Consider the following 26,583-nt stretch of genomic DNA (forward strand, 5'->3'; position numbering starts at 1 on the left):
ATTTGTCTCTTTGCATTTTGCGAACTCGAAAAGTTTAAAGATTACTCACAGCCTTAAAAAAATGTAAATAGGTCAAACAGTCGCTGAAGACAGTTTTTTTTACCGTAATGTGAGTCTGGGTAATAGTGCTGATGACACGAACCTAAATTGTTTTTTGTTCAAGCGATTCATCTCGAAGCTCAATAATTGACCTTTTTATAGTTTAAACCTTACATATACCGTTACCTCCTCACATTTACAGTGTACGTATTCAGAACACGTTATTCAATAAAATTAAGGGGTTGTGTACTTATCTCGTGTGTGGGTCTATGTGAGGTAATCTATTTATAGTCTTTATATAGGTTTTTTAAAGTTCCCATTCTCGATGGCTTTTAGTTTCCACCCCAATGAAAGGATATGTATGTTAAAGCGAGCTGTGAAATTTCAAAGTTTATCGAAACTAACTAATACTAACATCAATCGTACTTGTTGAATGGGCGGAGACACGCAAAACACTAGATCACGCACAAATTTAATAATACAGATACAAACAAAAGCAAAAACTCTGGGCCACATTGAGAACAACTGTGAAGCTCTAGGATGCTAAGTCACCAAATCTTGTACTAGGAAGTAACTTGCCTTACTACTGTTTCAGCTCTGTTTCTCTCAAGTTGGTATTTGAAGTTCCCGGTGAAGCTTCGCGTTCTCGAAGCTTTGCAGCTTATTTGCCCTCTCGCCAGTTAGGCTTATGAGATGAACTTGTGTGCGAAATTCTCAAAGTTCCTATTTTCGTCGAACGAGTCTTCTTTATCCTAATCAAAAATTTACACCTCCGAAAAGGCGTGTGTTGCATTAAACAGGAAGAAATCAATCTTTATACTAGTCTCCCTCGCAGCCGTTATTAGGGTCGTCATGCAACGCTCCTCCCCACTAACGGCTGCTCACGAGAGAGACACATTCCTTTTAGTGGGGAGGAGCGTTGCGTGACGACCCTAATAACTGCTGCTAACAGACTTGGCGAAGATGGACAAACATTCTTTATGGATCACGCAACGCCCTCTGCGTTACTGGGTTAATAATTAAAAGCGTTCATTTTTCATCATAGGAGGTATACTTTCTCAAAGTCCTTCGCCTCTCGTTTTCGGTAGTAGGCCCCAGCGAGAGCTCCCGCTCTCTCGCTCGCTTTGCCACCGAAAACATAAAAAATTTCTAGCTCGCGCTTTGCGCTCGAGAAAAATTTTGAGCTCGACTTGTGTGCAAGTCTATGTAGCAGACCGAAAAATTCCGAAACCAAATTTACGAACTGGGTGTACCTTGAGGTTGCCTGCGTGCAGACGTCTCCGTGCAACAAAGGAAATAGGAGACGTCTGCACGCAGGCAAACCTTGAGGCAGCCCAGTTAATTCGACGACAATACAAAGAGTGGATTCATTTGCAACAGAAGCTTTTGTATATAGCCGTCGAATTTGATCGCTGGCGTTTTTCATTGCGTTTGAGCTTAAAGACTAACATTTCTAACGGGTGAACGCTACGGCTATTCGCGTATGTTGCAGTTAATCTACCCAAAATTTACCGTCGTTGACCGGTTTGTCCAGGTACGCGGTGCAAGGGTTGATTTTCCATGAAAGTCTCTGTCCACAGTGTACTGGTCTACAGTTTTGTCTATCGTTCATGAATCAAAAAAAGTCACTCAAAAGGGTGCAATAAACTGTCTTTTATATTCGAACTTTCACGAACTTTTACAAAATAATTCTGCTACGAACCACAAATCGTATAAATAACGTGTGTGCAGCAGACACTTCGCTACACCTCAACATATTTACAACTTTAAACGGACCATACCCTAAAAGTATACTTTAATAAAGGTAGCGTATTTACTTTATGGTCTTCTGTCCCTTCCGGCGTGGACAGACATGATGATAACTCATGATAGATACACCTAAAAGACAAGAAGACTGAAATGAAGGTATTTACCTTGCGCCAGAGCAACGTGGCATACAATATTTGAGAAACATTACTGACAATAACGGCGACTGAAAAAATCCAAGATCCTCTAGGAGAATTCCGGCTCAAAAACTCTTTTTCACTACAATACCGTTGCTTGACCTATAACATTTAAAAACGTCTTGGTGAGATCAAAGGGCATACATATTCCTGACGAGCGGCGAATTCTGTCTGCATACGTCATTTTTAACATTTATGCCACCCTGCTGTACAATTTTCTCTCGTAGTTTACGTAAAAACGAATAAATTAACAATGAAACGATACTAAGCCATCCATAACGGAAACTTTTTTAAGTCAACAGGGTTGGACTGGATGGTTTTGAAAAACCAAGAAAACAAAGTCATTAACCTTTATTCAGTTTACAGTTATGACTTGAACATGTAAGGAAACGTTAACTTAGGGCATTTTTTACATGGAGGTGGGGGAACCTAGGTAGGTGAGGAAACCCGCCTGTCCATATAATCTCTCATTTCAATTTGATCACGTTTACATCATAGTTGGGGTGACCATATGAGAGATTATATGGACAGGCGAGTTACCCTATCTAACCGGGTTGCCTTACCTACCTGGGGTCGCCCACTTACATGTATGTAAACAAGCCCTTAAACGTTTCAACAGCGCAACCTTATATAAAAGTCACTATACTGCATGAGTGCTAGACTGTCCGCACAACCTCGTTCCCAGGGTCTCTCATCTTCCCGCCCAAGCGAGAGAGGAGAAACCCTCTCTCCTCTCTCGCTTGGGCGGGAAGATGAGAGACCCTGGGAACGAGGTTGCTGTCCGCAAAGATTTGCCAAATTCTATTTTGAAGGGTCTATGTCACGCTATTTGCTATCTTTTTTTCAGCTAAAACTTGTCGGCGCATCAATTGAACTCTAAAAAAAATGGTCCAGTTTTGTTATTTAAGACTTTTTTTAGGCACGGAAAATGTTCCCCATGGTCTGTTGCAACGGATAGCAAGGATTTTCTAGTTTTAATGTTATGCCTGCACAATAATCGAAAAATGATCGTTAGCGCCCCCTGATGCTGTATGTATGATGTGTTCATCATAAATCTTCAGGAGCAGTTTGTGAATTAGTAAAGACACTAAGTAATGACTTTAGCACAGAATTGACCTAAAACAGCAATATCTTCGTTACATAGTCCCTTTAAGCAAAACACGCGGCCATCAAAATGGCTACCTAAGTCGAGAAGAGACAGCTAAAGCCTACTTGCCCAAGGTCTTTGAAAAAGAATCCCTGTCGTTAGGTTTTTGATCCCACGCATGAACTGCCGGAACTGTATAAATACCCCAAAGAGCTGTTGTTCAGTGAATACCATTCCTTAAGGTGGCTGAACACAGTTTTGACAGTTTGTGATTATGTGTTATTTGCCAAATCATGGCAAGAGAAAGGTTGCAGTTCACGAGCTGAAACTTGGCAAGTGAAAAATGTACTGATGAAAGATTTTGATTGACAGGTAAAAATTGACTTTTTCGTAGTTTCCGTGGCAACATGAACGATTGAATGCAACCTTAAAATTTCACTTTTTCTCAGTTTACATAAAATTCGCTCATTAGATTTTCCTATAAACTTGCACACAGCTTACTATAATTAATCATTACCATTTGAAACTTATTAGACCAAATTTTAACAGAAGGGTTTCAGATAATCAATAATTTAATTGTACTGTAATTATGAAATGTGTCACAAAAATTTGTCTGTTCAAATTCCACTTTAAAGTTCTCATTACTTAAAATACGATAAATGGAAAAATTCGGCCAAATATCACAAAATTCTAATGAGTAGATTTTGAGAAATCGTCTTCTGTGCACCATTGCTTTTACGCCGCCATGTTTGTCTGTCTAATTTAAAACACGCGCCGTCACGCAAGTTACCGCTGACCGCCCGCAAAACTGTGTTCAGCCACAAAAAAATGTGTCAAAGCAAGATTAAAGTGTTTAACGGTGTGTGCATGTTGGGGTTCAATGAGTCGTGTGTTCAACTTCATTCCACTGTGTTTTTGCGAACATTAATAGTCTTAAGGTCAACGACAATAAAAAAAGAAACATTTTGAACCAAGGATAACATTGGACTATAACCATATACGCCCTCGACAAGATTACACTTCAGGTAAAACGGCGTTCGCCGTGTTTTCCGGGTGGGAGCATATGCTATAATGGAGTTTCTTCCAGCTTGTTTAAATCCGGTACACGAGTTCCTGATTTGGTCGTTATCTCTTTAGGAGGAGTCAGAGGTTTCAGTCCAGTAAATGGAGTTCCCAACTTAGTGTCTCGATCTTCATTTCCAATTTCGCTTTCTGACGCAGGTCGGGAAGTTTTTCTCGGTAAGGGCGCTAAATGTTCAGTAGAAGGACTGACAGGTCTGTCCGGAAAAGTGAAATTCACTGGTTCTGATAACGTTTGTTTATGAATGTGGCCTTGAAGCGACAAAGCGGATTGTCCTGCCCAGGGGGATAGAGCACCGAAAGTACGAGATTCAGGACTTTCACGTTTGGCCGCCGGCGGTTTGCGGGTTGGATAAGTGTTATGCGTTAGATGAGCGAAGTTTTTATGCTGAAGAGGCTGAAGGCGAACTTCTCCAAGAGGTTTGTGAGATGAACTAATTGTTAGTGGCCCAAGGTGAGACACAGCCTGTTCAAAAGAAAACACTGAATAAAAAACGAGGCATTTAACGAACAAGGCAGCTAGGGAAAAACATTGTTTTGTAATATAAAAACACAAATAAATAAATAAAAGGACGCCAATGTTTTTAGTTATTCTGAACCTTCAAATTCCATCAGATCACAATGAAATTCTTCTACAAAGACTATAAAAATTCAGCATAGGAAAGCGCCATATCAGATCAAACATGACGACATTCCATCCTACGGGAAATTGGTGGGAGTCACCCAGGGTTCTCTTTTCTTCAAGCCCCGTTAATTTGAAGGAAAAATGAATCGCGCCAATGAGAAACTTTCCAGCCACTTTTACTTTCCGTCAATTTCGCATGGGACGGAAAGTTGTCACGATAGATGAAAAATTGTAACTCGTGGGACTGAGTGAATTGACAACAACGACGTTATATTCTGCCACTCAAATCAAACCCCAAACGTACTCGGTTCATTAAGAGATAAAGAAGGCTTGCCTCAACATGACCAGGGATAAAGTTAACGCTGGTAGCATAATATAAACGTACCTTTTCACTGGAAGGTAGTTTTCCGATGGCTTTATGCGGACGCATATCAAAAGACTGCAAACAAGAAAATGCCGGATAGTTTTTCAGTTTCCTTTTTCAGCAGAAAAAAATAAAGCAATCTCTTGTATTCTACCTGCACTTCGGTGTTTCTACTCCACTCTCCCATTCTGCTTAATTCGCTACAAGGAAAAAATAATAAAAAGAAACCTTTTTTTATTGATATATTTTCCCTCGGAATTTTAATGCAATAAACATAAAGTGTTATAAACGTCGATAAGACTCGGCAGGGATGGAAAAAAATCTGCTTCAGGGGTTAGTGTGTTGGTAACAGGAGCGAAGAGAAATCGATGAGGGATAAATTAAACCCGCGCCTAACAGTAAAACACGTTCAGAGGTTAAGAGTTTCACACTTAAGGATAAGGGCGTGTAATTACAACGAAGATGAAGGTTTTTAGTCTTGGCTACCTAACGTCTTGACACCGGGATGGCCAAAATGAAAAAAGACTCAAAACGCGGTTTTGTTGACTAGCATTGAATAAACTCTGTTTTCATAACAAGGCCTAAAAGTTTGCTTACCCTTGTGATTCTAAAGGATGATGCTTGGACTGAGGAGGTAAACTTGACATCTGCAGACAAAAACCACAAAATTATTGACCCTCTACTACTAAGAAGAAACGAAAAGTCAACCACAGCCTTGCTCCCACCAAAAGCTGGAATAGCCTAACCCCCCAGGGGGTACTCGACCAAAATTTAGGTATAGGTGAGCCGCTCAGGGTTTCAAACCCTGACCCTATTTTAGAACAAAAAATCCTAGAAATACATACCCTGTTTAGGACAACAACCTCAATTCTATTACGTTGTTTAGGAAAAAGGACAATAATATGCACACCGTCTTGTCTTGAAGCTATTAGGACAGATTCGTACGAAAGTTATATACCTCGTTTAGGACAGACTCACGCGAAATTATATACCCTGTTTGAGAAGGAGAGGACAAAAACCTTACGCTCAGCGGCAGATCCCCATATAGGCCATATGAGGGATTTTTTGCGCTGTCCCCATTGTAAAGTGCAGGAAGGGTCGCAACCGGATATCACGCCAGGGGCCAAAGAAGAGAAAATAAGTTAATGAACACAGCCAACTTACTGGTGAAGGGTGGAGGAAAGATAGCAGTAAACGCCTCCCCCCCACCCCCCTTTCCCTCACAATGAGAAAGCTTCTACGGCAGAGTATTTGAGAAGCTATCTCCTCCTAAACACATGACTTTCAAAGAGAATCAGGCACGCAACCTTTAACTGACCTGCTGAAGTTTTTTCCTCTTTTTCTTCTTGTCTCTTTTTTCTTGGCTTGAGACATTCCTAGGTTGGTTTTCTTCTCCACTTAAGTCTTGCCTCCTGCAAGGACAACACAGTTCATTCGCTACATTTGTTGTTGAGGTTATGCTACCAACCAAGTTGTAATCTACCGTTTTCACTCTGACTTGTTTTTCTTTGCGAGCTTTTTAGCTTTGCCTTGCAAGTTGAACGGCCATCAGGTTGTAAACCGCTCAAAACCATAAAGCTGTTAGGCTGGCAGCCAGATAGTATGAAAATGGGGAGTAAGAATGGAGTCGGAAGTTGGATTGTAAGCTTAAAAAAAGACAAATTGAAGTAGCTCCTATAGCGCTGGCAAGAATTTCAACTGAAACAAGCTTGCTGCATTCTTGTCGCATCTGGAACGAGTTGCACAATCTACAGAAAACATTACCACAGTGAATCCTGACGCTGTTTCACATGAGAAGCTCCATAATCATAGTTTGGTATTGACAAGTCTGACTTAGAACCTCTTCTTTCTGTGCTCATACCCATTGGAATGGAAAAATTCGGCTGAAGAGCTTCTTCTCGACTGGAAGTGCCAGAATCTAGCAACAACAAAAAGGGAGATTAGCATGCTGTATTCTCAAGGCATTCCTTCCCTTGTGCATCTCATTCTGGACGTGGTGTTTGTTCCAAGGGTACTAGAATCTCTCCTCTTCTCTGGGATAGCGAGGCCGACATATTTGCAGTCTCCCTTTCCCCTGACACAGTAACCGGAAGATATTTGCTGTTTTTTTCCTACAGGTGATAAGGAGGGTATTTAGAGCCTCCCTTACTCCTGGTGTTAATGTGTGACTGAGAAGCACTTTTAAATCGTGTGTAGAGCATAAACGCCTCACTTCTAGCAAAATTATCCTGGTGAACCTCACTGTCCTTAATTTAGTAGTCCTTCAGGTGGCATAAACTAACGCTTATGTTTCGACAATTACAGCAAACATAAAATACGGCTAACCAATAACTTCAACCAAAGCAATAATTATACTATACTTGATTTTGTGAACTAAAAGTTTCAGTTACAAGTCAGCTATATAAAAACCGGTTTACCTTGCTGTCGAACATTACCTCCTGATTGTTTGGTTTGATGCTCTGAGGCCTGCAGGAAATAAATTTTAACACTAAGACAACAAGTCGTACATATTGTTAGAGAGGCTACAGGAAATGGAAGGAAAACTGGAACATAACTTACAACATAGATGATTACGGGCCTACCCTACAAAACTTGCCCTGCAGCAGTGCAGGTCAGTAACAGTTACAAACCTCATTTCTTGAAATATGCTGTTGTGGTCTGGATTTGACTGAAGCTGACCCATCTCTGTCTTTTTTCTTCCCAAGGATGACAGATTTTGTTTTTCTTATTTCCTCTGCAATTGTGGATGAGCCATAAGCCTGAAAATAATATCCAAACCATGAAATAGCCACAATGTATTTAGCCGGAAGCATAGCCATTTCTTGACTGACTGCATGTGAGAGTGTCATACAAGATTATTCTCATTTTAAACGTAACGTTAGAGAGCTAAAGAAACCACGACGGCGTTGGCAGCGAAAAGGTCACAGTGAATTCGCGCTTCTTTAAATACATCAATATTATTCCACGTCGTGCAATTTGTCAAATGTTGACGAACTGGTGTGGAGGTAAATTGCATCCAAGTTGTGACTGAGAAAGAAAGAAAATCATTGTCTTGGGTTCACGGCCACCATAAACGTGAAATTAGAAAGTTTCACATCGTAGTCGCTCAGTGACGGCAAAGACATGAACAAAAAGGGGTGCTGAACGTGCAGAGTTAACCTGCAAGCAAGCTTTCAATTTGGGAACCGCGTGAGAAGTCCGTCCTACGCAGGGCGGATAAAGGTTGGGCGGTGAAACGAGCGCTCCGCTCTTCATTTAATGTGTGATGCGGAGTAGGACTGGCACGAGCGCTCTTTCCGCGCTTCCGGTGCGCTTCAAGGCCGGCGAAATTTTCCTTTTTGCAAACCGGAAATCCTATTTTCTTTCTGTAATTTCAGGCTACAATGTTAAATAGATAAATTCGTTTCATAACAATATGAATAAACAGTTTCATATGTTTGTGTCTGTACGTCTAGAAGTCAAACTTGTTGGTCGTATAATGCCAAAATTTGAGTTTAATTTGAAAGTGTTGAATACCTCCTCCTTCCACTTAATATCACCTAATCGTCTTTCGCCGTTTCGTTTGCAAAAGCTTAACACTTCTTAACCTCAATTTTTACATATGTTAAAGGGGGATAAATTTTATATAACATAACAGAAAATTAGATTGATATATGTTGATATAGTGGCGTTGTACTTCTTCAAACTTTGCTTCTCGGGTGCAACGCGCCATGGCGATTCGCGCAATGCGCTGCAAATCCGGCAACCGCATGTAAACAAAATTTATTGAGGTTAGTTGTAAGGTTTTTTCTCAGTTTTTCTCTCTAAAACTAAACAAGGTAAACAGTAAAAACTGAGGGGAAACTAATTTTGAAGTTTCGAACAAACAGAAAGACGTATGAGATGTTTTTTTCAAAATTAAAAAGAAGGATGATGGTGATTGAAATTAGCATAATTTCACCTTGCGCGAGCTGCACGCATTTATAAAATAATGAAACACGATCCGCTGTCATTTAGTTTTGCCTTGGATGACATGGATGAGATTTTCCTTCGTGTTTTAGACAGTACTTAGTTGTTTTTGTTTTGAAATAACATCGACATTGGCGAGTAGCAGAACGAAAATATAATTCAGTGGTAGAGTCATGGAAGTAATAAAAGAAACCCTTTGAAAGAGATGTTTGTCTACCCCAACTAAACCTCCCGCAAAAATTAGCAACATTTGCCTCTCGGAGACAGCGTACCAGCACAAAGGAACGAGGAAGAAGTGCAAGAAAATAAATCAAGCTGCCATAATTCAGTGACAGCGGCAGTGTCTAATGTACAAACCACATCGCAAGCCCTGACCGAAGTCGAAAACAAGCGACATTTCTAAGCAGAGTCCCAGTCCACTGCATCACACCTTTTTGCTCGGACGCGCTCGTTTCACCGCCCAACCTTTATCCGCCCTGGTCCTACGCCTCTCGCTCGCGCGGCATGCTTTACTCACCACTCGAAATAGAGAGCTAACGCTCGCAGGCTAGCGCACAGTTGTTCATAAAGCTACTGTTTTTTTCAATGCCGTTCTCGCTGCCGTTGTCGCGTTTGTTAAGGCTATGTCTACATTATACCACGGACCTCTTGTGCCGGCACCAAAGCCCAATCGGATCGGACTTTTGTTCACACATGACAACGGTGATTTTAGAGCGGTTTCTGTCAGTAAAGGTGGGAGGCTGTGCTGCACTGGTCTTAAAAGTGGATTGTCACGTATCGGATAGGTTTCAGTGCCAATCTTCGTGACCGCACGTACTGGACAGGTGTTCATGTCCACAGGATGCTGAGCTGTCCAGTATAATGTACACATAGCCTGATTGACCTTCACAGAATACCTTTGGATTCTTTTGTTGTTCAAACTCAGACTCTTCAGTTCCAGGAAAAAAGCTGTAATTAGCAGCAACAAGATGACTGGCGTGAGAGATAGCAGCTGATTTACCCTTCATTTTATAGTCTTCTTCACTACCTATATCACTTTGGGTAACATTAGTTCTGTTTGTTCTTTCTTCTGCTTGAAAACCTGTTCTTGACAAACTGCTATTTCCGCCACCTTGCGAAACAAAATTACGGGGTTTTATATCAGCAGAACTGTAAACCACAGACTTGACTGATGAAGAACTACTGTCTGACATTTCTGCATTAGTGACAGATGAGGAAATATCCGGCATTTCCGAGGGTTCATGTTCATTAGTTCTATTCATGACTTGCACATTATCGACGATTGTGTCCTTATGTTTCTCTTTAGATGTCATTTGTTGCATCACGAGTTTCTTTTCATCACTAAAATCTTTGCCAAGAGGAAGACTTCCATGTGCATTACTCTTTGCATCTTGAGGAGCTTGTGTTTTTACACTTTGTGAACTCTCAGATGGTTTCAGACCATGTGAATAGCTTCCCTTATGGGTAAAATGTCGTGATTTAACACCACTGTCATTCTTTCTTGTGACATGTTTCATTTCAACTCCCTCTTTGTCCTTTAATGTACTTTCAAATGTTTCCCTTTCTTGTCGAAAAGCAGGGTGATTGTAAGCATCAATGATTGAAAATCGGTCTTTTGGATCAAGCTGTAGTGTTGCCTAAAAACACATCCAGGTAAGTTTTAATTCAACAGAGTGAACAACAAAGTATGCCTGCATTTCCTTTGGGGTCGGCAGGAATCCTGGCGCCTACGCATATTAAACCACATGTAAGGCTAAAGGAAAAGTAAAACGGGCAACAAAAACCTGCAACTTTTGTTCTGTAACATTGCTGAAAAATGAATTGAAAAGTGAAGTTGCGCATCTTACCACCCACGTGCAAGCCTGTCCAGCTTGCAACAAATCAGGCTGTTGCAGGTTGCTAAAAGTTGTTCCAGAAAGTAGAGAGTAGTTCTACCTTTTTTCGACAAAATCTGTACTTCTTGAGCGTTTTAACGGCCCAAGGCAAACTTGAATATGCATTACTCGAAAGGACTTCAAACAAACAATATATTTTTCAAGAAAAGGAAGGATAACTATTTGCTCGTTCAGACTTTCGGTTACGGCTCATTTCAAAGTCGTTTCGATACACGCTTACTCAGACGAGGTGTAAATAGTTTCACGTCCTTGGCTTAAAGAACGAAGAATATTCACCCAAAATGTTTTCCTTGTTCACGCACAAACTATAATTGAAGTGAACGAAATGTTTGTGCAATTTCACTGCTCGAAACCGTATCGAACAGTACTAGCGTACTGTACTCGTATCGAAACGACCGGTTTCCAGACAGTCGCACAGATTGTGCGCTCTTATGTAGGCCAGCCACGAGAGCAGTATCCATGTAAGAGCTGGCTGCTATATTGGAAGCTTCTTGTTTGGGCACCCCTCCTTATTTTGGCAATGCAATTGTTGATATTCTGCTTGACTATTTCGTCAATATAGCTGCCTATGTGAACCCAAAACACTTACTTGCATAAAGCTAAGCATAATTCCACTGATTACTCCGGCATATTTCCTTCCTAAAGTCTGAGGAGTAATTGTGGTGGGAAACTGTGGAAAGAAGTTTCATTAACCTTTAGTGCATTGTCACAACAAGCATAAAATAATAAACGGTTGAACCTCAACTACACTTTAAAAAAAGTCATCTCTCCACAGTAAGACCCCCATGCTGGGGGTTCATTGGTCTGCCGATTGTGCATTTTAAGCCAGGGCTGAAAAGTAATTCCTACCACTATGAATAAAAATAGGTAAGTTATCCTTTTGAAACAAGAAACGATTGGCATTATTTTTAACTGGGACTTCAAATAACGCACCCTCTTCCCGCCTTCAATCCAGCTCTGCCCATGACAGAAAATAAATTTACTGTCGTTCAATACTTATAAAACGTGACAAGGTCAATTTCTTGGGTTTCAAACACTGTTATATAACTGTTTCTTAAAACTCGCAGAGCAAATTTAGTTTCAGTTTTTTTCTGTCGGATATTGGATTTAAAGCCTTTGTAACTATCCAAGTGAATATGTTTCTATTTGACGGTAAGATCTGCAAACAGCATATTCCTTTCTTGTATTAAAAGGAAAGACTTTTCACATGCAGGTACAGAATATTGCAACGAGCTGAAGCTTTCCCTGTGAGGACGTGGAAGGGCATTGTTTCCGCAGCTCCCGTGCAGGTTAACTACCTTATTCGAATAGTGTATTTTGATAATCTTTTGGCATAGATATAGGGCCAATAAATCCACGCAATAATTTTGAGTTCGTTTCAAAACGGACTTCTAAATCTGTTCGCCGTCCCCTTCCCGAAAAATCGGCCCCACTGAAGGGGGAATGGGACACGCAAAGCCCTCAGGGTATTCCGCCCGCCATTTTGTCTGTTTTCGACATAGATGGATACGGTAATTATTCTTGATTGGGCGTTGCCCTCACGGGCAGCCCAATAATGAGCAGTTTTTTGTTTCAGCAGATGTCATGATATAGAGAATATATGTCATCAATATAACTGAATAGCAAATTGAATGAAAGCACTAGTGAGCTCTGCAAAACCCTGAAAACCTAAGTTTTTGTCAACTGGTTTTGACTCTGCATCATAGTACTGTAAAATATATACCCATTACCTATGTTAAACAGCTAATCAGATGATTGTTTACCTTGAGCCCTTTAAATCGTGGATTACTGTAAAACATCTCCATTTGATCAGGTGGAAGAGCACCTAGAACCTGAAATATTTCACATATTGCCATTTTACACCCCTACTCTGCCACAAACCTATGAAGTAATATTACAATTAAATTGTTTTGGTAATTCAGGGCTGTCAAATTCAGTAATAAAACTGGTTTCTATACTTCTCCCTCATTTCTTAAAATTGTAGGATCTTGGAGAATCAAAGCATATATAAAGAAAATTTTATGTCTTTCACTTTATCTTTTTGGACATTTTAGAGGTGGCTCTGAGCAGTCCCCACGAAATCATCAAACTTTTTCCTTTACTAAAACTTGTCTTTTAAATGTAATATACTGATCACAATTTACTTTAATAACAGAAATGGCAATGACCAAGCTTGGCTATCGAAGGTTATATCATTGTTTTGACAACCTGATAAATGCTAATAAAAGGAACTTAAATTGAATTGTTCAAAACTGCCTGGGACGGTAATTTCATTTGTATCTGATGCGTCTATTATAGCACAAACAGTATAAGCAAAGGTTTAGTGCAGTAAGAACTATAGAAATATTGTTCTCAGTCACCCTGAGTAATTAACCAGGTAGTAAATTAACCAATTATTGAGTTTCCTTTCACAAAACATAGCATGATTAAACTAATATGACTTTTTTGTCATGCACCAACCTTTTGTATTGTAAATAGTTGATCTATTTCACTCTCTCCCGGAAAGACAGGCTATCAGGAAGGACAAAATAAAGTAAGTATCATGAGATTATCATCAACAGTATTTTCAAGAACATCGACAAAAATAACTACTTAGAAGACACATTGTAAATGTTGGAAACAATTAATCTACACAAAGGGAGCCAATTTTTGCAATCTCATGACCTGAACTCTATTAGAAGCACTTAGAAGAAAATCAATATAATTGCAACTCTATTATATAGCATCCATACATTAAGTATTGATGCTTTTGTTACCTGGCCATCACTGAGTTCTCCCAGAATACAACCAATAGCCCAGATGTCCACAGGTTTACCATAAGGTGCCCTGCAATAGTTTCCAAATTTTTATGAGTTGTAGCAATTACTATCAACCAAATAAAAGGTTCTGTGAACACTCTAAAATATTTTAGGAATGTTTACTGTGTTATGACCAACAAATGCGAGTAAGCAAGAAAACTACAGACTTTATTACCATGTTGCAGCTGCTTGTGGTTAAGTTTTTGCACGCCTGATGGGCTTTTCCTTTTCAAAACAAGAACTTTTCATAAAAATAACAATATTTCTGGTGTTGTTTACTAGGGCACTTCATTGCTCAACTTTCAGAAAAAAATCTTGTGGCCAGCTGGCCTCCAAGTTTTCATTTTTGGTCACCAGAGCAATTCTAGTCGCTAAAAGTTATACATATTTATTCTAGTGAAACTGCAAGATTCCTTAATACAGTGTTGTGCAAAGGCCAAGTGTTGGCCCACCAAGCAATACTAGAGCACATCAATTGCTCTCTAAGAAGGGTATTAAAGTTTGTGCCTCTTGTGTGGAAATCATTTCATTTTGAGTGTCAAGCACAGAAATTATATGAAAATTAAGAATAAAAGCATGACAACGTGAGGTTGCTGTTATAAAGTCATGTGTTTTCCTAGCTTACCCCAGAAGAAGTTCAGGAGACCTATACCAACGAGTAGCAACATAATCTGTAAACTGACCACTGCCATTAACAGTCATGGCTCTAGCAAAACCTGCGGTTATAATAAATATAGGATTAAATGTGAATGAAAATTACCTATGTGCTCTCTATTACCTCATACCACAGGCTTAGATAATAAACAAACATACTGATCAGTCAACAGTTGATTGTAAGACTCTACTCAACACTTGATGATGCTGGGTGACAGGAGCATTTAAAAAACTGTTTTTAACAATGCAACAGAAAGTAAAATGCATAACATACATAACATGTCAACAATTTATAATAATTTTTAATTCACAAATACTTTTCAACTTTTACTTTTACAATCTCATCTATTTTTTCTTAAAGAATTTTATTTTATTTTATCTTACCAAAGTCACAAAGCTTCAAGATGCCATCATTGCTAATTAACAAATTTTCTGGTTTAATATCTGGCAACAAAAAGTAGAAATGAATATATAAGATTAATTCAATCATTGCGGTATCAAGTAATCGTGTTCCACCTTTCAATTGCATCAAGCACTGAAAGGTTTTTCTACTAGGTAGAGGTGTATGATGTTATTTAACTTTTCCCATTCAAGTAATTTAATGTACTTTAAATTGTGTTCATGACTGTCCTGTCAATATTTCAAACAAAAATAACATATTCAGTAACTCACTTATTTCTCTTTAAAGCACATTACAGTAACTATTGAAGGCTGAATACTAATATATAATCTATTTGGACATGCTTCAAGTTGAAATGAGCTGAATATAATAAACAGCCCAACTTCCTTTTTTCATAATATAGTGAAAACCATTTGTTTAAATATTGATCCTACTAATCAAGCACAAGACATTATACCCCAAGGACACCACTGTCCCCTACAATTCTGCCAAGTGGATCTTCCTAAGAAGCAAACATACTATTTTCAGGAGAGCCAACAATCATGACAAGTTTTAAAATGGGAATAATACCTCGATGAATCACATCATTCTGGTGACACCACTTAATGGCTTTAATGAGCTGAAAAATATAGCCCCTAGAGAGAGAAGATTTAAAGCATAAGCAGTGACCTTACATGTATTCTAAAAGAGTCAATTATGTAAAATGCATGTATACTAGTATTATTTGCAAACCAGCTGCCACAAGGAGACAAAACATGGGAGGGTGAAAATGAAACAAGACACCACAGACTAAGTTAGTAACGATCCATCCATCAACTGATTAAGATACATTTGTGAGTTTTTCTGGTCATATCATCACATAGTTTGGCACCAGTACAAAATGCAAGTCTGTGGACTACCCAATAAATTTTAGCAACAATTACTAAAAACTGCCAGAATCGTAGTTAAGTTTCATAAGAAACAATACGGTTAGGACCCTACAGTGTTGCAATAATTCCAACCCGCTCACTTTTTTTTTTAAGTGTAGGGCTGGCAAACTTTCCTGGACTTGAATATTCCTAAGAACCAGATCAAAGAACTTAAGAATACACAGAAACACATCCATACTGGTTTACCAGGGAAGTGCAGGAAGTAATTTACATCAGAGTCCGCAGACAATTGCGTCTGGAGAAGGTACAACCTTCCAGTCATCTGGATCAGACCAATCAGGTCACAAGTCAAAAAGTAGTGACAAAAACAACAACTGAAGTTGTGAGAGCAGGTTTGTAAGAATGTTTGGAGGAATGTGGATAAATAATGTTCGATTTAGCAGCTAAAGAATCCCATAGGTTTATTAAAAACTATGTAGGTGGTTTTTTTGGTTGCTGACAGCTATTTCTGGCAATCAAGATTGGAAAGGTCAAGATTTATACAATGTAGTTCTCCCATGCAATGCAATTTCATTTCTTGGAATTTACAAATAAAAAATCCCAATCAGGTGAACCTGTGCATGCATAACACTGCAACTAAACTTTCAGCACTTAGCATAAAAGTGCATCTGAATAAACTAAGGTAAAACAATCATTTTGAATTGGATGCATAATACCAAAAGACACACGATGTAGCTTGTTTATGGGAAGCAAATTATAAATCAGTGAATACCGATAACTAAACTGTGGACATTATGTACACTTTGTTTTTGCCAGAGGTGCTGCATGAACAGTATATACTTAACTTACATACTATACTTTTGACCCATAAATATTAATAATTACCCATTCCATACTCTCGAGAGACCCTGAGAAGTTAACAGAGGAGAAAAACAACCTACATGTAGGATCAGACCCCTGCTTTTTATTTATTTATTTTTTAAATTTAATTTTGACTAACCTCACTTTGTGTGATGGAACTCCATTGGGCATTTCTTCCAGCAATTCAAGCATATTCTACAAGCAAATTTTTAAACTTCTTAAATCCTGTTATTACTGTCTTGTCATATGATGTTTTAAAGAACCAGTACGCAATGATTTGTACTGCATGCACAAAATTGTTTCTAGATACACTAACTTACTCTTTCCACATATTCAAACACTAAATACAGTTTTCCTCTTCTGCGAAAAGCTTCCCTGCAAACAAGGAAAAATCAAGTCAAAAGTTAAATAAATCTAAGAACCCAGTTACAAATTCAGGCAAGTTTTCCTTGGAAGGGAAGTTTAACATGTGTAAATGGGAAAACTTGGAAAGCTTTTACTAGTAACATCAAAACTTTCCAAGTCTAGGCCTTTTAAGCAAGCCAAGTTTTACTCATAAGAATAATGTTGACTTGAAAGGAAGACTTCCTAGTCTCGCTGCCAAAGGAGGTTTGTAATAAACACTGAGCTTTCATCACCTTGCTATGGTGTAACAAAGTGATTATCAGTCCCTACCAGGATATTCTTACACTCAGCACTGAATTAACTGAACAAGTAATTTATCAACTAATGGTGTAATTAATTAGTTAAATAAATAATCAATTATTAATCCTGCTCATCAAAATTGTTTTCCAGGATAGTATAAAATGACTTTTGGGCTAGTATATACATGCTACCCACAGCTACCCAAAGGGCAAGCTGTACAACTGACTTTCTTTCCACCCTGCTACTCCAAATTTTTCTTGTTTCTTTTTACAAGTAACTGACCATCTCATCTCAAATAAAATATTGGCCCTCTTTATCACAAGGAGACACTGTATTATACTTTATTGTAATTATATTTTATTGCAATTATGCGAATCTAGAAGTTTAACAGACATCATTTTGTCATATTTCCAGGAACCTCTTTATTTACATGTACATATCTTACTGACTCATTAATAAATTATTAGAGAGGAGTTGAAAGGAAATGGAAAATTATGGGTGTCAACACATTGCTAGAAGCCTTTTCATATAATTATGTTTTATTATTCAACTTTTATCAGTAGAGTACTGTACAAATAACGCCTAAAATGAATACAAATATCTCACAGTATTTGTACTCCAGAGGACTGGTTTGACCAGTTTTCTACAAACGTCGCAAGTGGCAGAAAATGCATCGTTTCCCGAAAGCTTGAACTGAATAAAACCATATAATTTTCTTAAGAATAAAGTTGCCTAAACAACAATGAAATGTCAACATTTATCAAAAATAGCCTGAGCATACAACATTAAAACATCAAAATACAACAGAGAAGATGAAAACAGACCTTGGGCCCAGGTAACTTTTCAAGCCCGAAATCAATTATTCAAATTGAAATATAAAGAATAAGAGTGCAGTTCCTGGCTAGCAAACTACTCCATTTTGTTTCATTAACTTACAGTTTTAGTCATGTTAGATGCAAAACCATTGAAAGCTCTATCTTGCATGCAAACATCAACAGCTTTACCGGCCCGTTAATTATTGGGACTTTTGAGAAACAGTTCCCTGAACAAGTGTTATAGAGATGGTGATGGCGGCAATCTGTGACACAAACAACGGAAGCGGATGAATTAAACGAAAGAATTGAAGGTGAAGCTAGCGCCGCTCGTCACGTCTTGACTTCAGTAACACGGAACACACGGCCGGTAAGTCCACCATCTTACTCGAGTAACTCTAACACTAGTTTGCCGCAAAGAAAGGTTGATAGTGGGGTGAATAACCTAGAAAGAATTCGCATTCCAACATTTGGCGGGAACAAAACTGAATTTCAGCACTGGAACGCAACATTTACGAGTTGCATGGATGCAACTGCAATGTCTGCTCAGTTTAAAATGTTGAGATTGGAGGCATGTTTAGCGGGCGAAGCTTTAGAAACGATTAAAGGTTTAGGATATTCTGAGGCTGCTTATGAGGCTGCTTAGTCGAGGTTGTTGAGAAAATACGGTGGAAATCGTAGGGAAATTCAGTGTCATGTAGACGAATTAATAAAACTGAAGCCAATCGGAGAGGAAAATTCAAAAGAAGTGGAAAAATTTGCAGACATGTTGGAGAGGGCAGTGATAAATCTACAGGAGAACAACAGAGCGGCAGATTTAGAAACGGGAGCTTTGTACACTATCATTCTTGAAAAACTGCCAGAGAAATTATTGTCTCAATACATTCGCTGGGTAGAAGAAAATAGAAGGGTCGAGTCTCTGATTACACTCAAAGATTGGACTGCAGAAGAGGCTGAATATCAGATTCAAGCAACTGAAATTAAACATGGTTTAAAATCAGGAAATTCAAGCGGCAAATTTCACAACAGAAGAAGTAAGTCTTTTGGAGGTAACTGAACTGATGACAAAAAGAGGGAAAGATGGAAAGTATGTGGGGAAGACCATGCTGTATGGAATTGCGATGTCTTTAAAAGTAGAAAAATTCAGGAAAAATGGGCTACGGCGAAAAAACTAGGACTCTGTTACAGATGTTTGGGTGATGATCATCTGGGAGGGGAGTGCCCAAGAAGAAGGGTGTGTAACCTTGATGGTTGCAGGGACCGACACAACCGGTTGTTACATGGGAATCAAAATGGAAACAACTCTCAGTCTCGACCCCTGGGAACTCAGCCTCAAGAAACTCAGCCTCAAGGAACACGGCCTCAGGGAGCCCAGTCCCAGTCAACCCAGCTTCAGTTGGCCAGGACAATTCAAGGAAGCGTGGAAATCCAGTCAAACAGAGATGACAACATTCTGTCACAAGGAACTCGAGAACAAAGCGGCGGGCTTAGCACGGAGGGGGATGCTAACACCATTTCAACTTTGCTAAAAATACAGAAAGCAGAAAAGGTGGCACTGCGAACTGATCCAGCAATCTTGAAACATGGTAAGAAGAGAATTCTTGTCAATTGTTTCTTGGATGAGGGAAGTGACACTACATATGTTAATGAAGATGTAGTTGAGGAGCTCGGAGTCAAAGGGGAGAAAGAGTTGATAACTGTGAACGTTGCTAATGATCAGGAAGCTCGTTTTCCATCAATGACATTCACTATTGGATTAGAGAGTGTTGACGGTAGTGAGGACGCTAAGATTGTAGTACAGTCTTCTGAGAAAATCTGCGGTGGGATGAAAGCAGTTGACTGGGTTAGGATTAAGGGCAATTGGAACCATTTGTAAGACATTCCATTCCCAAAGCTTGCGAGTCGGGGAAAGATTGATGTGTTGCTCGGAACTGATAACTATCAATATTGATGTACCCCAAGAGAGAAGTGATTAGTGGAGCCGAGGAGCCATGTGCACGACTTTGTCCTCTGGGGTGGACGGCAGTGGGGAGGATAAATATGGAGAACACAGGAGCAGATCACAACACCAGTTTGTGTCATACTTTTCGCATGCAACAGTTTGGAGAAGTGGCACCGACAGTGGAACAGTCAGATGATTTGAATGCGTTGTTGAAGAGATTCTGGGACCTGGAAACCATGGGAATTACACCTCCTAAACCGGTTATGACTACTGATGAAACAGCAGCCTGGCATAAAGTGAGCAAGTCAATCAAGTTCGAGAATGATCATTACATAGTAGCTGTTCCTTGGCGGAATGAGCGACCAAGCCTTCCAAACAACAGGCCGTTAGCTGAGAAGTACTTGGAGTCCACAGAGCAAAAATTGGCAAAGAATCCAGAAATAGCAGAGTCCTATCAGAAAGTCATTGAAGAATATTTGGAGAAGAATAACATCCGCCGAGTGCCGCCAGATGAGCCGACACCCACTGAAGAATGGTTACTTTCCCATTTTCCCGTTGTGCGTGCTGACGAGACTACAACGAAAACGAAGATTGTATTTGATGCGTCAGCTAAGTTTCAAGGAAAGAGTTTGAACAGCGAAGCGTTACCGGGACCAAAACTGCAAGTGGACATGTTTAGCATTCTAGTCGGATTTCGAAAGGAACTGGTTGCCCTGGTGGGTGACGTAAGTCAAATGTATCATCAGCTTGCCCTTACTCTTGAAGACAGGCCACTACACCAGTTTCTATGGAGAAATATGGATCAGAGCAAGGAGCCAGAAGTTTACGAATTCTTGAGATATGTGTTCGGAGGGTGTTACTGTCCATTTTGTGCGCAGTATGTGTGGCAGAAGCATTTGGATGATCACAGAGCAGAGTATCCTCTAGCAGCTGAAGCGGTGAAGAACAGTTGTTATATGGATGACCTGATGCCTTCAGTGGAAACGGTGGAAACAGCAAAGGAGATGCGACAGCAGTTAACCGAGCTTGGAGATAAAGCAGGATTTCACATTTGCAAATGGATCTCTCAGAAGCCTGAAGTTATCATGGACATACCAGAAGCTGATCGAGCAACTAAAGTGGATCTCGAAAAGAAAGAATTTCCAGTGACGAAGACCTTGGGAGTCGAGTGGATTGTTCAGGAAGACAAGTTCTCATTTTCCTTTGTTCCACCCCCAGACGAATTGGTATTAACAAAGAGGAACGTGCTGAAGAAAACGGCCTCAATTTATGACCCCTTTTGATTTCTGACGCCCTTCGTAGTGCGAGCTAAAATGCTGATGTAGGAAGCTTGGATTGAAGCTCTCGGATGGGATGAAGAATTGCCAGATCATTTTAAAATGGAATGGAAAAGATGGTTCGGGGAACTTGGAGAACTTGGTGCGGTCCGTGTTTTACGAGGTCTGAAGGAAGACAAGGAACTTCGAGATGTTACTATTCACACATTCAGTGACGCGTCTGAGAAGGCTTATGCCGCAGCATCCTACGTTCGCCATGAGTATGAAGATGGAACATTTAGCACAAGATTAGTCGCAGCAAAGTCAAGGTTGGCGCCATTGAAGGCCATGAGCATTCCGTGGTTAGAACTCATGGGAGCACTGACTGGTCTCCGACTGACACTGAAGATATGTGCAGCACTGGAGATTCCTAGGAACAAGGCCACATTTTGGGTGGACAGCGAAAATGTCGGGTTTTGGGTCCAAGGACCGAGTCGAAATTTTAAACCTTTTGTATCCCACCGGGTTGGGGAAATTCATGACGAGAGCAGTCCAGACCAATGGCGGTACGTTCCAACGAAACTCAACCCTGCGGATCAAGGGACATACTTGAGGAGCTTCAGTTCAAGAGCTAGTTAAGGATGACTGCTGGTGGTATGGGCCCCCATTTCTAAAACGTAGAGAAGATGAGTGGCCAGAGAGGAAATTTGGAAAAGCCCCAGAAGCTTACAAAGAAGTTAAATCAGAGAAACGAGAACAGCTCGTGGAAAAGGAGCTAAGCATGAATGCACGCAGCTATTACGTGGAAACAGTCAAACCAAAGAGCACACCAGACCCAATGGAGTATTCAAAGTTTCCAATCATCCTTCCAAAGAATCACATCATTACCAAGTTAATCATGAAGTATCATCATGAAAGGGAAGGTCACGAGATGGGAGTGAACTTTACATTAAACCATTTACAAGAGAAGTACTTTGTGATTCAAGGATGACAACAAGTGAAGAAATGTATCAAGGAATGTGCAGAATGTAACCGAAGATTCAGGGGCTGTCCAGCACGACAACAAATGGCACCATTACCTAGAATTCAATTAGAGATAACTCAGAAACCATTTGCAAATTGTGCGACAGATTTTGCAGGACTATTCTACACAATGCAAGGACGAGGTAGACCACGAGTGAAGCGCTACCTTTGCTTACTTGTGTGTTAACAGACACACTGTTGTCATTTGGAAATGGCTGCTTTCCTGGAGACGGATGCTTGCTTAAATGCGCTGACGCGTATGGAGGCTAGACAAGGGTGGCCTTAGTTGATGCTCAGTGACAATGGAAGTAATTACGTCGGAGCAGCACGAGAAATCAAGGAGTTAGTGGATAGCATGGACCAAGACAAAATTTTAAGGTTTACTTCCAACCAAGGAATTGAGTGACAGTTTAACCCACCCGAAGCGCCACACTTTGGCGGTGTCTTCGAAAGAATGATCAAGTCAGCCAAGAGGGCAATTTATGCAATTTTGAACGAACTTGATGTCAATGATGAAGAATTACAAACCATGTTTACTGGAGCCGAAAGTTTGTTAAATTCGAGGCCTTTAACTACGGTTAGTGGAGATGTCAATGACGAGCCTGTGCTGACCCCAAACCATTTCTTAATTGGCCAAATGGGTGGAGAGCTAGCCCCAGACACAGTCGATACGACGGCAGTCAGTGTGCGTAGACGATGGAGACGAATACAGGAACTGATTCGTAGAGTATGGAGTCGTTGGATGAGAGAGTATTTGCCAAGTATTGGATACCGGCAAAAGTGGTTCCAACCTTCAAAGATTCTAACAGTGGGGGACGTGGTGTTGGTAATTGATCCAGACCCCGGGGGGCGCACTTGGGTATTTTTTGGGTGGGTATGTGCCGCCTGGGACTCCAAATTGGCACCCCATACTAAAAAAAATTTCCCCTAAAATTGATACCCCGTTCTAGAAATGGGCCAATTTTTTATACCCCGTTCTAGAATTCGCCCTAAAACAGATACCCCGTTCTAGAAATGGGCCAAATTTTTATACTTCGTTCTAGAAAGTTTGTAAATTGAAATAGCCCCGTTTTTTTAAATTTGTTCAACTTATACATCAAATAAATGCTTCTTCATAATCAGCAACAATTTTAAGTAGAAGATAAATGGCTGCTTACAAAACTGGAGCTTTCGTGCGTTCAAAATATTATACCCCGTTCCAGGAAACGCCTCTGAAATGGATACCCTGTTCTAAATTAGGAGCTTCAAAATCACGACCCCATTGGGCAGCACATACCCGTATAGCTAATGTATGGACTAGTACGAGTCGTAGACGTTAGAACCAAAGGAGGGGTGAAACGAAGACCAATTTCCAGAATTTCACCGTTGGAATTTGAAGATTACTAAGTGACCGGACGGAACAGTGAACTAACTAGCTATAGTCGTAAAGATTTGCATCATGAACACTTGTAGGAACAGTTGAACAGTTCATGATTTGTTTAGTCAGACAGAGACTCTTAAGTCTAAATCTGAAAGATTGAACCTTTTAATATTTGACATTTGAACATTTGAATTTTAACATTTGAACAGTTATTGGAACATTTGAACAATTTGGTTATGTTTGTAAAAGAGATCGATTGAAGTGTTGGATTTTCAGTCAAATGTAAATCCAGGAGGGGGAAAATGTTAAGGATTATTTCTTGTGCCTTTTTTCTAAAAGAACTGTTTGTAAGAGCGAACCGGAAGTGCATTTTTACCGGAAATTACATTACGCGCGGGAAGATTGATTGACAGTTTCAAATAAAAGTCCCCGGATTTAGGGGAGGAGCGCTTACGCCATAGAAAAAAAATCTTGTGTGGATGTTTGTCTTTTTTTACGGGATTTTTTCAATGGGAACTCTGGACTTTTTTAGGAAGAGGACTGAGAAAATTTAGGAACCTAAGGAGAAACAGTATCATGGGATATTTTTAATCGTCTCTTGTATTTTGACTCACCCTATGGGCTTGCCAAAATATGGCATGGCTCATAAAAATATCCCATAATACTACACACTAAACCTTCCAATTAAAGATATATATCTATTTATAACAAACCTTAATTCCACAATGTTCTCTTGTTTCAGCATGCGAAGTACCTTTAATTCTCTTAAAGTGGTCCTCTTAACATCCTCATTTTCTAACAGAAAGTCAAATCATAGATAAATAAAAAACCTGTTCCTTGCCAACCCTTTCGTAAGTTAGAGTCAATTTAAAGCTCCAGGAGCTGATATTGTGTTCTACTTCATGAACAAAGAGATATATCTTAACTGAAATATGTCATGTTATAAGGGGAAATGAAATTAAACTGAACAGGGTCTGAAATTAATTTTTTTGATATGGGTACCATCTGGCAACAAAATAACAATTTTGGTCACCACGTGGCAAAAATAAAAGTGGTTGCCAACTTTACAAAACCAACCTTACAAAACCAGCCCTACTCTGACAAGGGTCTGGACACCGCTGAATAATGATAATAATAATAATAATAATATTAATAATAATATTTATAGAGGGAGCCCAACTCGCCAAGGCGGTTTTCACTGGGGCCCTCATGCATTAATCTAACTAATTAATTAATTATTAAGAAAAAAGTAAAATATGTTTACAAGTAAAACAAATATAAAAATTTAAAATCTTCAAATAGATTATACAAAAACTATCAAGGTTTAAAATTAGCTGAGATCTTTTAAAAAAGTTTTTAACTTGGATTTAAAAATAGATAAAATATTACACTCTTTTAAATCATTTGGAAGGCTGTTCCAGTCATTCGCGGCATGAAAAATAAAAGTTTGTTTACCCCAGTTAGTTCTGGGTAGGGGTAAGCGAATATCATTAGAGCGTCTTGTATTACATGAATGAACAGCTTAAGTTTTAGTAACATTAAAGTTGAAATCAGTTTCTCCAATAAGACACTTGTGGATTGCAATGCAGCAATGAAAAAACCTTCTTGTGGACAGTGACTTCAGATCTAGACTCTTCAGTGCTTCAGTTGATGAGCTTCAGGGTGGTTGCCCCAGCATAACTTTAGCAGCTTTATTCTGTATAATCTGTAATTCTGACATGATGGTCTCATTGTTCTTGTCCCCCCATATAACGTCTCCGTAATCAAAAAGAGGGAGGATTAGGGCATTGTACAAGGCAACTCTAGCTTGTAGCGGCAATAGATTCCTGATTCTTCTCATTAGGCCTATTCTCTGATTAATCTTCATACTGATAACATCGACATGATCTGCCCAGGACATAGACTGTTGAAGCGTTACGCCTAGGTATTTGAATGATTGTGTTCTTTCAATATTAGTGCCCTCTACTTTAACCGAAATGCCTTGAATACGATTCAGTTTCTGAGGACTTCCAAAGATAACAAAATTACATTTGGATACATTTAATGTCAGGAGATTTCTAGAGAACTACTCAGACACTGTCCCCAAGTCAACATTGATGTGATGTTCAAGATCACTGACGCTTTTGGATGAGTAATAGAGTACAGTATTGTCTGCATAAAGAATAATATCGCTTGCCAGATGACAGTCAGGAAGATCATTCACATAAATTAAAAACAATAAAGGTCCAAATATACTGCCTTGGGGTACTCCAATAGGCAAAAGCTGAAGATGAAGATGCATATCCGCTGAAGATGCATATCTCTTGCTAGCTTGCATAGCAGGTGCTTGGAAGTAGCAGACACATGAAAGAAAGGGGTGCACGAGGGAGACATGTGAGGGGAGAGGGAGCGCTTGCCCAAGAGGACCATGAAAATCGTTTTTACTTGCTTTCTGAGCGCAGAAAATTCCTATTGGTTAAAAGATTCCCAAGTGGATAAACATTCGCGTTGGGCAAGAAAACTGTCAATCAAAGGAAACAGGAGATTGTTTGTAAACATGTATGTATGTACAATAAAAGGCAGTGAAAGTCTCATAATTAAATCACTAACTGTTATAATCGAAGATCAGATCTTGGAGGTTACTAATTCAGTGGGACTATATGTGGCTGTAATCCCAAAGAAAAGTTGGAGAGTTCAAACAGTATTCACAAAGGAATGATTTGACATCAAATGCCCATCAGCAGAAGTGGACACCAACAAAAGATTGGTCGAATCGTTGAAATCAAGATCAGAGGAAATATTCTCTGTTCAAAAAGAACTTGGTGGCTTGCATTGTCGATGGAAAGCATACCATCAAGACCTGGACAGGATTGATGAAATGAAACACTTAGGGCCAGTTTACAAGGAGAGAGGGTTACCCTTGTGCTAGCTATAGGGCTACCCTAGCAAGCGGGTTAAACTTATAGCTCTGGTTTACAAGCAAATTTCACAGTTAGGGTTACC

General features: G+C 39.6%; 1 protein-coding gene across 1 annotated transcript in view; it reads right to left on the reverse strand.

Annotated features, from left to right (window-relative positions):
* Positions 1–3,727: 3,727 nt before the first annotated feature.
* Positions 3,728–26,583, reverse strand: part of LOC140947359 (uncharacterized) — a 27,773-nt gene continuing 4,917 nt past the window's right edge. Inside the window, exons 4-22 of the mRNA XM_073396433.1 lie at positions 24,315–24,396; positions 16,884–16,938; positions 16,703–16,758; positions 15,404–15,468; positions 14,818–14,877; positions 14,405–14,495; positions 13,738–13,807; positions 13,442–13,492; positions 12,745–12,813; positions 11,571–11,651; positions 9,983–10,723; positions 7,769–7,897; positions 7,556–7,604; positions 6,903–7,056; positions 6,457–6,550; positions 5,736–5,785; positions 5,293–5,338; positions 5,160–5,213; positions 3,728–4,615 (exon numbers count right to left, since the gene is read on the reverse strand). Coding sequence (XP_073252534.1) covers positions 4,136–4,615; positions 5,160–5,213; positions 5,293–5,338; positions 5,736–5,785; positions 6,457–6,550; positions 6,903–7,056; positions 7,556–7,604; positions 7,769–7,897; positions 9,983–10,723; positions 11,571–11,651; positions 12,745–12,813; positions 13,442–13,492; positions 13,738–13,807; positions 14,405–14,495; positions 14,818–14,877; positions 15,404–15,468; positions 16,703–16,758; positions 16,884–16,938; positions 24,315–24,396 — 2,477 coding nt within the window. The 3' untranslated portion in view covers positions 3,728–4,135. The remainder of the gene's footprint in view (positions 4,616–5,159; positions 5,214–5,292; positions 5,339–5,735; positions 5,786–6,456; positions 6,551–6,902; positions 7,057–7,555; positions 7,605–7,768; positions 7,898–9,982; positions 10,724–11,570; positions 11,652–12,744; positions 12,814–13,441; positions 13,493–13,737; positions 13,808–14,404; positions 14,496–14,817; positions 14,878–15,403; positions 15,469–16,702; positions 16,759–16,883; positions 16,939–24,314; positions 24,397–26,583) is intronic.

The sequence above is a fragment of the Porites lutea genome, chromosome 9, assembly GCF_958299795.1.
Source record: "Porites lutea chromosome 9, jaPorLute2.1, whole genome shotgun sequence".
NCBI lineage: Eukaryota > Metazoa > Cnidaria > Anthozoa > Scleractinia > Poritidae > Porites > Porites lutea.